We start from the raw sequence: 15,658 nt of genomic DNA, 5'->3' as shown, positions 1-15,658 counted from the left end.
ATGAATGAAAATATTCAAATAAAAATTATAATATCTTAAACTGAAACGAAGAGCTTTCTAATCAATACATGTGAGATGTAGCCAAATGATGCCCAGAAAAAAATTTATATCCTACAATGCCTTTATTAAAAATTAGGAAAGATGAAAAATAAAAGAAACATGCTTTTTACAATTCAAGAACGTTAAAAAATACTCAAAGAAAAAATGAATTAAGAAAGAGGAAATTATTAGTCAACAAAAAATAAAGTTGATTTAAAAAAAAATTGGTTGAAAAGACTTATCAAAGTGACAAGTCCTGGCAAATATGGTAAGGGGAAAAAAATGGATACACAAATATCAGTGACAGGAAGAGAAGGAATATAAACGATTGAAACTGATCCAAGGAATAGTAAATTATATACCAGGTCTGCACAAGCCTGAAAACAAAACCAATTAAGAATAGAACAAAAAATAAAATTATAGGCCAATCTCACAAAGTTCAAAAAATCCTAAATACAAAATTTCATAGTTGAATACAGCAATATATTAAAACATCAATTAAAATTTATGACAGGAATGCAAGGGAAGTTTAACATGAGGCAATCTACCAACCTTGTATTTGTGTCTGGGGATACAGGATGAGTTTTATGTATTTTTCTGCCTAACTCTAATAAAATAATAGGAATGGAGTAAAAAGGGATCCATCCCATCAGGACAAAAGGAAGGGAAGAGAGATCAGTAAATGGAAAGTTTAATAAATACTTAGAAGATGAAAAACAAATAACTAATTTAGTAGTATATTATATTATAGGAACCATAGTGTAAAGGGTGAGTGAAAAAGAAAGGGATGTGAAGAACTGATTATTCCTTCTAAAAAATAAAAACAAATAAAAACCCCAGAGATTCTTAGGACTAGGAAATGCCAAGTACAAACAACATCACATAGAATGCAATTATCTATATCCTCCTTCTTATCCCAATACCCTTATCCCAACATACACAACCCTAAGCACATAACACTGACAACCAAGCTGTTTCTGTGAACATCTGCGATTAATTCTTTGGAGAAATTAAGTGAGCCACCTGGGACTTAAAATAAAGGGATAGAAAAAGCGGCGAGGCTGAAAACTAGGAGATTAACATAATGCTTCAACTACCAGAAATGCCTGAAGTTACATGTCTACCCCCAAGGCAGGTAATTTCAAAATTTAGTCTCAGAATGGTCCTGAAGAATACAAACACACATATATTTGGGCGCCTGTTAGCAAAAGAGCCCACTTTCTTACCTAATATCCTAACATAATTTTGTCATCAGGCCCACCCACACATAAAAAATTTGTAATCAGCCTTTCAATGCCTTACCCTTAACTATAAAGAGAACCAAAGGCTCCCAGATAAACAAGGAAAGACTCCAGGAAGAAAGCACGAAACCAAATAAGAAAAGAAACAAAAATCTACCAAGAGAAAACAATATTATAAAGGAAAAAAACCTTTAAAAACTTTTAATTTATATTCTCAGATTGAGAAGCTGCATATATCAAAAACAACAGGATACTACAAATTAAAACAAGATATTTCCTTAGCAATAATTTACCTGCAGTAGGTTAAAGTTTTACGTGTCTTCATTTCTAGAAATTGAAGCTATAAACCAAGATTATATCAAAACAGAATAAAACTCAACAATAAAAATATAATAAAAAGTTCCAGCCAGGGGCAGTGGCTCGTGCCTGTAATCCCAGCACTTTGGGAAGCTGAGGCAGGTGGATAGCTTGAGCTCAGGAGTTCAAGGCCAGCCTGGGCAACACGGCAAAAACTCATCTGTACAAAAATTCAAAAAAGTACTTGGGTGTGGTGGCATGCACCTGTGGTCCCAGCTACTCAGGAGGCTGAGGTGGGGGGATTATTTGAGCCTGGGAGGCAGAGGCTGCAGTGAGCCAAGATCACGCCACTGTACTCCGACCTGGGTAACAGAGACCCTGTCTCAAAAAAACAAAAACAAAAACAAAACAAAACAAAACTAAACTAAAAAAAAGACGAAAAGTTCCACAGTTTAAGTATACTTTGTCTCATTAATTTCAATCATGCATAAAGGTACATATGCATTTTCTACATAAATGTCATCACTGATTTTTCAAAATAAAAGGTCTATTTCTGTGTTTAAAAAAAATAATAAATCCCTTAGATCTTAACTTTTGCTATTAAGGTAACCAAATCCACCATTATCCTATTAAAAAAGTACAGCCACTCAGCTACAAAGATCGTAAGGCACAGCTACTAGCAGCTTTGAGAAATTATTCACAATTGTCCTCTGAGCAACTACTATACTTCCAAATCTTACTTTCCCTCAGATTAAGAAATAGAGAATGCAGAGGATCTTGGCCATTCCCCAACAAGAATCTGTCCCATCATCCGTATTTGAAAACAAAAGTTAGAGCAAATTTTAATGTAATAAAAATTTTAGTAGTATGAAACCTTACATGTTTATCTTTCCTTTCTATAACATCTTGCTTCTGTTTGCATTTTTGAGATGCCTCCTTAATATCTGTTGCCTGTAAAATTAAACCAGAGGAGGAGGGACAGTTAGTTAAAAACTCATGCAAGCAAATTATATGGCCCTGTCCATTCAAATAGAGTTAACCCAGAACAATTTATTTCAAGCAAAATGCATAATTATCAACAAAATACCAACAGTTATTTGCAAGTCTATAAAAGGTTATTCCTAATGATATTAATAAACAGTTGCAGTAATACGCATGCATGTTTTTCTCTTTACATTTATCTTCCTGTCTTATTTCATCTGATCCTAAAAACAACCCTACAGGATAATCAGGACAAATATTACTGACTGGTAGGGATCAAAAGAGGCCAAGTAACCTGTATACATAGCTAAAAAATGGAAACTAATTATAAAAAATCAGGTCTGATTTCAAATATAGAGTTCTATCATACCACGTTACCTCCTTGATATTTTTCATTAACACATAAAACACATACATGACATATTACAGACACATTATACATCATTAACACATATAATATGTAATTCAAACACAGTAGAGAATAGGGCCACACAGAAAAGAATTAACATTATAGGCTAAGACTACTACTCTTGGAAAGGCTTGTTTGCAAGGTCGGTCCTTTGTTGTTGTCTGGAAACATGGATTTTGGGAGTGTTTCTACCATTTCCTAACTGATAAGAGTGGCTCACTGTGCACGTTTGTACAAACAATGTGGTTGATGTAGAACATCTGCTTCCTTCTTGCATTCTGGAAGTTGAGTACGTGCTGCTAGAATGCCTAGTTGCCCAATGCACATAAAAACCTTGGGTGCCGAGTCTGTAATGCACTTCCCCTGTAGACAGGACTTTAAAAGTGTTGCCACAATTTGATGATGGAAGAATTAAGCACATTCTGTGTGACTTCTCTGGGGGAGGACCCCTGGAAGCTTGTGCCTGGTTTCTTCCAGACTTTGTTCTCAGGGCATTTTCCCTTTACTGACTGTTTTGCATCCTTTTGCTGTAATAAATCTTAGCTGTGAGTTCTCCTAGGAAATCCCATCTCTGGTGGATCTCTTATGCCAAGAGACAATAGTTTCTTCCCATAGAGGAAAACTAATTTTCTGATGCTAGTAACACTGATGTATGTATGCTTAAATCATACACGCTCATCATGTAAGATAAAGATTACTATTACTGTCCTCACCTGACTGAGGAGAATAAAACTCAGAGAGACTAAACGATTTGCTGAAGGTCAGACAGCTGAGTGAGGATTTAAAATACAGGTCTGTGTGACCCAAAAGGCTATGCCCTGTCCATAACACTTTATCACCTGCCTGGAATTACAAAAAAAAAAAAAAAAAAAAAAATTACAAGTGTTGGAAAAAGTTTTCTGCTGGAACAGAGCGAGCAAGAAGAAGAATAGCATGAGTATTGGCCGGGCGCGGTGGCTCAAGCCTGTAATCCCAGCACTTTGGGAGGCCGAGATGGGCGGATCACAAGGTCAGGAGATCGAGACCATCCTGGCTAACATGGTGAAACCCCGTCTCTACTAAAAATACAAAAAACTAGCCGGGCGAGGTGGCGGGCGCCTGTAGTCCCAGCTCCTCGGGAGGCTGAGGCAGGAGAATGGCGTAAACCCGGGAAGCGGAGCTTGCAGTGAGCTGAGATCCAGCCACTGCACTCCAGCCTGGGCGACAGAGCGAGACTCCGTCTCAAAAAAAAAAAAAAAAAAAAAAAAAAAGAATAGCATGAGTATTAAACAAAATTAACCATTGTGTTCCTGTTGCAAGGCTATGGGTGCTAATAACTACTTTTACTAGAGACTGACATAAGGTACCACTTCAGAATCCAGGATCACTTCTTTAGGAAAATAATTCTGAAACATCTTAGGCCATGCAGATTTTCACATAAATAAATTAGGCTCATGGATGTTTGACAATGAGCCTAATATAACAATAGCTGGGCTTCTGTTATAAATAGACCAAAGAAAGGGTTAAATATGTTTCCTTAATTAAGAGATTTGAAATTTATTATGTACATATTTTCCACTACAAAGGTAGTTTTGCAGTAACAGAAAATTCAAGAACCAAAAAAAAAAGCAATTACAAATTCACAACTTAACTACAACCAACCATCATTAACATAACAATGACTGCCAACTATTAGTTTCATATCCTTGAGGAAGTTGTGTTATCACTGGTATTCAGTATCTTTAACAATAAAATGAGGGGACTTGTCTAGATAATGTCTACAACTCCTTTTCCCCCTAACATTTAAAATGACCAATAGCAACTCTCTTTCAGAATCAGACCTGATCAAGTCCTAAAACCTTTATCTGATCTTAGTAACTGTTTAATTTTCTGGACTTGAGTGCAATAATTTTAACTCACTTTAACCTGTATTAGAATTAAGATATAGTGGAGCTTTTCTGACATGATAGTAGCAAAGTCAAAACTGTTGATTCATTTCCTCTGTTACAAAGTTTACTTTATATTCCTAGATATGGCCTTTCTCACTCAGTAAGCATTGCTCAACATAGTATCTGGTAAAATCTAGCTCAAGAAGTCATTTTTCTGACTTTCAGTAGCCTAAAAAGAGAAAGTACAATCACATCTCGAAATCAAAGAGCTCCACATAACTTCTTTTTTTACAAACAAAAGATAAAACTTATATTAGTCAAACCTGTATAAATGGCAATCTTAAATTCAGTAACAAAAAACCTGGAGTAGCATATGCACATGAGAAGAAAACACAATCTTCAAAAATAGAGAAGATGCCTAAAAAAAAAATACTGCTAAGTTTGTAACACACTCTCTCCTAAATGACCTTTCAATAGCAGAAATCATGTTTCACACAATTTTTTCCCAATAGCACTGTCAGGCTAAGATTCACCCTTTATGATCACTGACACCCATGTTCAAGCAGTGACCAACATCGAGGTATACAGTCCACAAAGATTGTGAATGGTTTTCTGGTTTCATAGAATTAACCTATATATAGCATAAATTCCACTGTTCTAATTACAAATAATTCTACATACTTGAGCCAACTGACAATTGATATCAGAAATTCTTTATTTTTAAATTTTTATCATATATATTTTTTGAGATAGGGCCTCGCTCTATCACCCACACTGGAGAGCAGTGACAAGATCTCAGCTCACTGCAACCTCTGCCTCATAGGCACAAGTGATCCTCCTGTTTCAGCCTCACGAGTAGCAGGGACTTATAGGCTTGCACCACCATGCCTGGACTAACTTTTTTGTATTTTTCATAGAGACAGGATTTCACCATGTTGGTCAAGCTGGTCTTGAACTCCTGAGTTCAAATGATCTGCCCACCTCAGCCTCCCAAAATGCTGGGATTAGCATAAGCCACTGTGCCCAGCCACATCAGAACTTCTTAAGTAGGGGTCAGTATCTTGACTTCAGTGCATCCATGAATCTCCAAAATCTCATGCACAATTTTGGATCTGCCTATATTGTTTTATTTCAGAAGCAGGAATGTAAACAATTCTCAAATAATCTCTAACTTCAAAATCCACCAAAGGTTTCTAGAAGCCATAGTCATAAAAAAATCTATTCTTTTAAAATATAGGGTATTATTCTATACCCATTCCAAAAACATCAGATTTTCTTTATTGCCTTCCTTCAAAAGGGTGTATAATTACAAAGCAGATATATAACATATTCACAAAAAAAGCTCAGTGTTTCCAGGAATACCACTATGAACCCTCTTGTAACTAAAAAAAAAAAAAAATCGTATTTCACTTTTCTCTCTTTATATCTTGGAAGTCCTATAAAGCAGCAACACTTCAATAGTAATGAGTATGTCCTTGAAAGTCCTATGGTGGCAGAATTCCTGGTTAAAAAACTTAAGAAATGAGAGATACAAGAAACCCTTGAAAATATTTTCAAACACCTGCAAAATATTTTTATATTTGCTAAACTAAAATTCAGATAATCCAAAACTGAACCCAAAAAGTACCTTTTCTTTGATTCGAGCCTCCAAATTGTGACGCTCGTTTTCCATTTCTTCAATTCGACGTGTTATAGGAATCTGCCCTTCTTTAAGTTTTCTGACCTCTTCCTTCACTCGGTCACGAACTAGTTTTACTTCTTCGTATTCCTGACGAACATTTTCATATTCCTTGCAAATAATTCAACAAACAGAAGTTAATGCCCTAGCTTAAACTAACACATATACTAAAAATCAAGATACAGGCAGAAACCAAATCTAAGAAAAGACTGTTTTGATATCAAAACAGGTTTATTAATGTAAAATTTGTCCTCTGGGACAACTTCAGAAATAGTAAATAGCAATGTAATGATTTAATAACAGTGTTGATAATCACTAAGCGTTTATGTCTATCACTAGTTCAGATTCTCAGATGTCCACCCTGTTCTCTGAAACATATCCTAATGGCTATGAAAATGCAACTTACCTCTAATTTGTCAATAAAGAAGAGATACAGGGATGTATAAAGAAGTAAAAGAAACTCAAGTATAAAAGATAAAAATGAAAAAAAAAAGAACAAAATGAAAATGGGTCAAAAGAAAAACAAAAAGCAGCATGTAGGTGAAAGTGATGCCTGTCATGTCATAGGAGTATTTGTTAAAAAAAAAAAATAACTGGCACACTAAGACAACATTATATAAGAGTGAATGGGATGATGGTAAGAAAAGAAAAAATAAACATACGAGTAAATCAAAAAAGAAGAAAAATGAAAAACGCAAATCAATCTTAGAAAAAATAAGGAAAATCAAAAGACAAAGTGAGAGAAGTAGTAATAATGGACACAGGATACATGAAATTTAGAAAAACCAAAGAAGGAAAATTTAAGAATCATGAGATGATGGAATAGGGTAGGGAGAAGGGGGAAGACAGAACAAGAATGCCACAAATACAGCCATATATTTTTTCAAGCAAGTAACAATTATTTCCATTCTAACCTTGGAACAAACACCACAAAACTTTCTTACCTATTTTGTTCTACTAATTATAAAGTAATGCAATGAGGGAATTGAATCTTTAACCCGAACTGTAGTCTTAATAAAATACACATTACACAGTGATTAGAAATAACAGATTAGCTTCAGAAAAATTATAAAACATATGAGTAGAAGATTACAGTTAAGACACATCAGCCACATCTGTAACTGAGGCTGATATTAGTGGCAAACCCCAAGTAAATTCTCAGTGACCTGACTGAGGACACCCAAAGATTTAATTTTCTGATCATTAACATCTATAAAAAAACAATCAAAGAACTAGCCCTTGAGGACTAAAATCTGGAAGAATTAAGAGCACTGTGTTAATTATTATTTATTAAACAATAAAAATGAGCACACAGCTAATGTAATAAACTAGTAAAAGAAAGCCTGGCGTGGTAGCTCATGCCTGCAATCCCAGTACTTTGGGAGGTGGAGCGAGGCAGATCACCTGAGGTAAGGAGCTCAAGACCAGCCTGGCCAACATGGTGAGACCCTGTCTCTACCAAAAATAAAAAAAAAAAAACAACTTAGCCAGGTGTGGTGGCACATACCTATAATCCCAACTACTGGGAGGCTGAGGCAGGATAACTGCTTGAACCTAGGAGGTAGAGGGTGCAGCGAGCCGAGATCGCACCACTGTACCCCAGCATGGGAGAAAGAGCAAGACTCTGTCTCAAAAAAAAGACATGGGTGAGCAGTTTCAAGATGGCCGAATAGGAACCACTCCAGGCTACGGCTCTCAGTGTGAGTGACACAGAAGATAGGTGATTTCGACATTTCCAACTGAGGTACCAGGTTCATCTCACTGGGGCGTGTCAGACAGTGGGTGCCAGACAATGGGTGCAGGTCACTGAGCGAGAGCCGAAGCAGGGCGAGGCATCGCCTCACCCAGGAAGCACAAGGGGTAAGGGAATTCCCTTTCCTAGCCAACGGAAAACGTGACACACAGCACCTGGAAAATCAGGTCACTCCCACCCTAATACTGTGCTTTTCCAAGGGTCTTAGCAAAAGGCACACCAGGAGATTATATCCTGCGCCTGGCTCAAAAGGTCCCACACCCACGGGGCCTCCCTCATGGCTAGCACAGTAGTCTGAGATCTAACTGCAAAGCACCAGCGAGGCTGGGGGAGGGGCGCCCGCCATTGCTGAGGCTTGAGTAGGTAAACAAAGCAGCCAGGAAGTTCAAACTGGGTGAAGCCCACCACAGATCAAGGAGGCCTGCATGCCTCTGTAGACTCCACCTCTGGGGACAGGGCATAGCCAAACAAAAGGTAGCAGAAACCTCTGCAGATACAAATCTCCCTGTCTCACAGCTTAGAAGAGAGTAGTGGTTCTTCCAGCATGGAGTTTGAGATCTGAAAACGGACAGACTGCCTCCTCAAGTGGGTCCCTGACCCCTGAGTAGCCTAACCACAAGGCACCCCCGAGTAGGGGCAGACACCTCACAAGGCCGGGTACCCCTGTAAGACGAAGCTTCCAGAGGAACGATCAGCAGTAACATTTGCTGTTCAGCAATATTCACTCTTCTGCTGCCTCTGCTGCTGATACCCAGGCAAACAGGGTCTGGAGTGGACCTCGAGTAAACTCCAACAGACCTGCAGCTGAGGGTCCTGACTGTTAGAAGGAAAACTAACAAACAGAAAGGACATCCACACCAAAACCCCATGTGTACGTCACCATCATCAAAAACCAAAGGTAGATAAAACCACAAAGATGGGGAAAAAACAGAGCAGAAAGCTGAAAATTCTAAAAATCAGAGAGTCTCTCCCCCTTCAAAGGAACGCAGCTCCTCACCAGAGATGGAACAAAGCTGGATGGAGAATGACTTTGACGAGTTGAGAGAAGAAGGCTTCAGAAGATCAAAGTTCTCTGAGGTAAAGGAAGAAGTTCGAACCCATCGCAAAGAAGCTAAAAACCTTGAAAAAAGATTAGACGAATGGCTAACTAGAATAACCAATGTAGAGAAGTCCTTAAAAGACCCGATAGAGCTGAAAACCATGGCACGAAAACTACATGACAAATGCACAAGCTTCAGTAACCGATTCAATCAAGTGGAAGAAAGGGTATCAGGGACTGAAGATCAAATTAATGAAATAAAGTGAGAAGAGAAGTTTAGAGAAAAAAGAGTAAAAAGAAACGAACAAAGTCTCCAAGAAATATGGGACTATGTGAAAAGACCAAATCTATGTCTGATTGGTGTACCTGAAAGTGACGGACAGAATGGAAACAAGTTGGAAAATACTCTGCAGGATATTATCCAGGAGGACTTACCCAACCTAGCAAGGAAGGTCAACATTCAAATTCAGGAAATACAGAGAATGCCGCAAAGATACTCCTGGAGAAGAGCAACTTCAAAACACATAATTATCAGATTTGAAATGAAGTTGAAATGAAGGAAAAAATGTTAAGGTCAGTCAGAGAGAAAGGTCAGGTTACCCACAAAGGGAAGCCCATCAGACTTACAGCAAATCTCTCTGCAGAAACTCGACAAGCCAGAAGAGAGTGGGGGCCAATTTCAACATTCTTAAAGAAAATAATTTCACTCCAGAATTTCATATCCAACCAAACTAAGCTTCACAAGTGAAGGAGAAATAAAATCCTTTACAGACAAGCAAATGCTGAGAGATTTTGTCATCACCAGGCCTGCCTTACAGGAGCTCCTGAAGGAAGCACTAAACATGGAAAGGAACAACCAGTACCAGTCACTGCAAAAACATGCCAAAATGTAAAGACCATCGATGCTACGAAGAAACTGCTCCAACTAACGAGCAAAATAATCAGCTAATGTCATAATTACAGGATCAAATTCAAACTTAACAATATTAACCTTAAATGTAAATGGTCTAAATGTTCCAATTAAAAGACACAGACTGGCAATGGATAAAGAGTCAAGACCCATCAGTTTGCTGTATTCAGGAGACCCATCTCACATGCAGAGACACACATAGGCTCAAAATAAAGGGATAGAGGAAGATCTACCAAGCAAATGAAAAACAAAAAAAGGCAGGGGTTGCAATCCTAGTCTCTGATAAAACAGACTTTAAATCAACAAAAATCAAGAGACAAGTCATTACATAATGGTAAAGGGATCAATTCAGCAAGAAGAGCTAACTATCCTAAATATATATGCACCCAATACAGGAGCACCCAGATTCATAAAGCAAGTCCTTAGAGACTTACAAAGAGACTGAGACTCTGCCACAAGAATAACAGGAGATTTTAACACCCCACTGTCAACATTAGATCAACGAGACAGAAAGTTAACAAAGATATCCAGGAATTGAACTCAGCTCTGCACCAAGCGCACCTAATAGACATCTACAGAACTCTCCACCCCAAAATCAACAGAATATACATTCTTCGCAGCAACACATCGCACTTATTCCAAAATTGACCACATAGTTGGAAGTAAAGCACTCCTCAGCTGATGTAAAAGAACAGAAATTGTAACAAATTGTCTCTCAGACCACAGTGCAATCAAACTAGAACTCAGGATTAAGAAACTCACTCAAAACCACACAACTACACGGAAACTGAACAACCTGCTCCTGAATGACTACTGGATACATAACAAAATGAAGGCAGAAATAAAGATGTTCTTTGAAACCAATGAGAACAAAGATACAACATACCAGAATCTCTGGGACACATTTAAAGCAGTGTGTAGAGGGAAATTTATAGCACTAAATGTCCACAAGAGAAAGCAGGAAAGATCTAAAATTGACACCCTAACGTCACAATTACAAGAACTAGAGAAGCAAGAGAAAACACATTTAAAAGCTAGCAGAAGGCAAGAAATAACTAAGATCAGAGCAGAACTGAAGGAGGTAGAGACACAAAAAACCCTTCAAAAAATCAATGAATCCAGGAGCTGGCTTTTTGAACAGATCAACAAAACTGACAGACCGCTAGCAAGACTAATAAAGAAGAACAGAGAGAAGAATCAAATAGATGCAATAAAAAATGATAAAGGGAATATCACCACCGACCTCACAGAAATACAAACTACCGTCAGAGAATACTATAAACACCTCTACGCAAATAAACTACAAAACCTAGAAGAGATCTCATTGTTCAGTTCCCACCTATGAGTGAGAACATGCGGTGTTTGGTTTTCTGTTCTTGTGATAGTTTGCTAAGAATGATGGTTTCCAGCTGCATCCATGTCCCTACAAAGGACACAAACTCATCCTTTTTTATGGCTGCATAGTATTCCATGGTGTATATGTGCCACATTTTCTTTTTTTTTTTTTTTTTTTTTTTTATTTTTATTTATTTATTTTTTTTGAGACGGAGTCTCGCTCTGTCGCCCAGGCTGGAGTGCAGTGGCCGGATCTCAGCTCACTGCAAGCTCCGCCTCCCGGGTTCACGCCATTCTCCTGCCTCAGCCTCCCGAGTAGCTGGGACTACAGGCGCCCACCACCTCGCCCGGCTATTTTTTTGTATTTTTTTAGTAGAGACGGGGTTTCACCGTGTTAGCCAGGATGGTCTCGATCTCCTGACCTCGTGATCCACCCGTCTCGGCCTCCCAAAGTGCTGGGATTACAGGCTTGAGCCACCGCGCCCGGCCTGTGCCACATTTTCTTAATCCAGTCTGTCACTGATGGACATTTGGGTTGATTCAAAGTCTTTGCTATTGTGAATAGTGCCGCAATAAACATACATGTGCATGTGTCTTTATAGCAGCATGATTTATAATCCTTTGGGTATATACCCAGTAATGGGACGGCTGGGTCATATGGTACATCTAGTTCTAGATCTTTGAGGAATCTCCATACTGTTTTCCATAATGGTTGAACTAGTTTACAATCCCACCAACAGTGTAAAAGTGTTCCTATTTCTCCACATCCGCTCCAGCACCTGTTGTTTCCTGACTTTTTAATGATGGGTGCTGACGAGTTGATGGGTGCAGCACACCAACATGGCACAAGTATACATATGTAACAAACCCGCACGTTATGCACATGTACCCTAGAACTTAAAGTATAATAATAATAATAAATTAAAAAAAAAAAAGAAAACCTAGAAGAAATGGATAAATTCCTGGACACATACACTCTCCCAAGACTAAACCAGGAAGAAGTTGAATCCCTGAATAGACCAATAACAGGCTCTGAAATTGAGGCAATAATTAATAGCCTACCAACCAAAAAAAGTTCAGGACTAGACAGATTCACAGCCAAATTCTACCAGAGCTACAAGCAAGATCTGGTACCATTCCTTCTGAAATTATTCCAATCAATAGAAAAAGAAGGAATCCTCCCTAACTCATTTTATAAGGCCAGCATCATCCTGATACCAAAGCCTGGCAGAGACGCAACAATAAAAGAGCATTTTAGACCAACATCCCTGATGAATGTTGATGCAAAAATCCTCAATAAAATACTGGCAAACCGAATCCAGCAGTACACCAAAAAACTTATCCACCATGATCAAGTGGGCTTCATCCCTGGGATGCAAGGCTGCTTCAACACACGCAAATCAATAAACATAATCCAGCATATAAACAGAACCAAAGACAAAAAACCACACGATTATCTCAATAGATGGAGAAAAGGCCTTTGACAAAATTCAACAGTCCTTCATGCTAAAAACTCTCAATAATTCAGTATTGATGGAACGTATCTCAAAATAATAGGAGCTATTTATGACAAACCCACAGCCAGTATCACACTGAATGGGCAAAACCTGGAAGCATTCCCTTTGAAAACTGGCACAATACAGGGATGCCCTTTCTCATCACTCCTATTCAACATAGTATTTGAAGTTCTGGCCAGGGCAATCAGGCAGGAGAAAGAAATAAAGGGTATTCAATTAGGAAAAGAGGAAGTCAAATTGTCCCTGTTTGCAGATGACATGATTGTATATTTAGAAAACCCCACTGTCTCAGCCCAGAATCTCCTTAAGCTGGTAAGGAACTTCAGCAAAGTCTCAGGATACAAAATCAATGTGCAAAAGTCACTAGCATTCTTATACACCACTAACAGACAAACAGAGAGCCAAATCAGGAGTGAACTCCCATTCACAACTGCTTCAAAGAGAATAAAATACTTAGGAATCCAACTTACAAGGGATGTGAAGGACCTCTTCAAGGAAACTACAAACCACTGCTCAATGAAATAAAAGAGGACACAAATAGAAGAACATTCCATGCTCATGGATAGGAAGAATCAATATCATGAAAATGGCCATATTGCCCAAAGTAATTTATAGATTCAATGCCATTCCCATTAAGTTACCAATGACTTTCTTCACAGAGTTGGAAAAAACTACTTTAAAGTTCATATGGAACCAAAATAGAGCCCCGAATTGCCAAGACAATCCTAAGCCAAAAGAACAAAGCTGGAGGCATCATGCTACCTGACTTCAAACTATACTACAAAACCCCAGTAACCAAAAGAGCATGGTACTGGTACCAAAGCAGAGATATAGACCAATGGAACAGAACAGAGGCCTCAGAAATAATACCACACATCTACAACCATCTGATCTTTGACAAACCTGACAAAAACAAGAAATGGGGAAAGGATTCCCTATTTAATAAATGGTGCTGGGAAAACTGGCTAGCCATATGTAGAAAGCTAAAACTGGATCCCTTCCTTACATCTTATACAAAAATTAATTCAAGATGGATTAGAGACTTAAATGTTAATCCTAAAACCATAAAAGCCCTAGAAGAAAGCCTAGGCAATACCATTCAGGACATAGGCATAGGCAAGGACTTCATGTCTAAAACACCAAGAGCAATGGCAACAAAAGCCAAAATTGACAAATGGGATCTAATTAAACTAAAGAGCTTCTGCACAGCAAAAGAAACTACCATCAGAGTGAACAGGCAACCTACAGAATGGGAGAAAATTTTTGCAATCTACTCATCTGACAAAGGGCTGATATCCAGAACCTACAAAGAAGTCAAACAAATTTACAAGAAAAAAAATACAACTCCATCAAAAAGTGGGCAAAGGATATGAACAGACAATTGTCAAAAGAAGACATTTTTGCAGACAACAGACACATGAAAAAAATGCTCATCCTCCCTCGCCATCAGAGAAATGCAAATCAAAACCACAATGAGATACCATCTCACACCAGTTAGAATGGCGATCATTAAAAAGTCAGGAAACAACAGATGCTGGAGAGGATGTGGAGAAATAGGAACACTTTTACACTGTTGGTGGGACTGTAAACTAGTTCAACCATCGTGGAAGACAGTGTGGCGATTTCTCAAGGATCTAGAACCAGAAATACCATTTGACCCAGCCATCCCATTACTGTATATATACCCAAAGGATTATAAATTATGCTGCTATAAAGACACATGCACACGTATGTTTATTGTGGCACTATTCACAACACTAAAGACTTGGAACCAACCCAAATGTCCATCAATGACAGAATGGATTATGAAAATGTGGCAAATATACACCATTGGATACTATGCAGCCATAAAAAAGGAGTCCTTTGTGGGGACATGGATACAGCTGGAAACCATCATTCTCAGCAAACTATTGCAAGAACAGAAAACCAAACACCGCATGTTCTCACTCGTGGGTGGGAACTGAACAATGAGAACACCTGGACACAGGAAGGGAGACATCACACACTGGGGTTTGTCATTGGGTTGGGGGAGGGGGAAGGGGGGAGGGATCGCATTAGGAGATATACCTAATGTAAATGAGTTAATGGGTGCAGCACACCAACATGGCACATGTATACATATGTAACAAACCTGCAGGCTGTGCACATGTACCCTAGAACTTAAAGTATAATAAAAAATTAAGAAAAAAAAAATACATGAATTTTATTGTGTATAACATATAAAGCCAAAAATGAAAAAGGAGCACCTAACTTGAATACACAGTAACTAATACTGTCATCATAATTACTCTGCTACTTAAAGAAACACCTATTTTTCCTCCAGAAATTATGACTTACCACCCATGGCCTTTTTGCTTCAAGCATCTCAATTAAATCTAAATGTCGCTTCCGTTCGTAGAACCTCTCCACATCTTGTTTATATCTTTCATTCCTCTGAACCATTTTCTGTAGATATTCAGTTTTCTCTTTGCATGAGGTCTACAATAAATATATGTTGAACAATCAGTTTAACAGAAAAATGACAACAGGTCACATCTTCTAACAATGAAAAATAAACAACGATAGCAAAATTTCACAATAAAGAATTCACA

General features: G+C 38.1%; 1 protein-coding gene across 3 annotated transcripts in view; it reads right to left on the bottom strand.

Annotated features, from left to right (window-relative positions):
• The window catches only part of SMC5 (structural maintenance of chromosomes 5), a 104,525-nt gene that overhangs the window by 67,305 nt on the left and 21,562 nt on the right, over positions 1–15,658 (bottom strand). For all 3 annotated transcript variants that reach the window (XM_050760907.1, XM_050760908.1, XM_050760909.1), the window contains exons 6-8: positions 15,405–15,545; positions 6,463–6,624; positions 2,457–2,528 (exon numbers count right to left, since the gene is read on the bottom strand). In XM_050760907.1, coding sequence (XP_050616864.1) covers positions 2,457–2,528; positions 6,463–6,624; positions 15,405–15,545 — 375 coding nt within the window. The remainder of the gene's footprint in view (positions 1–2,456; positions 2,529–6,462; positions 6,625–15,404; positions 15,546–15,658) is intronic.

The sequence above is a fragment of the Macaca thibetana genome, chromosome 15 (assembly GCF_024542745.1).
Source record: "Macaca thibetana thibetana isolate TM-01 chromosome 15, ASM2454274v1, whole genome shotgun sequence".
Taxonomy (NCBI): domain Eukaryota; kingdom Metazoa; phylum Chordata; class Mammalia; order Primates; family Cercopithecidae; genus Macaca; species Macaca thibetana.
Note: the sequence above shows the minus strand (reverse complement) of the source record. Positions and strands in the feature narration are given on the sequence as shown.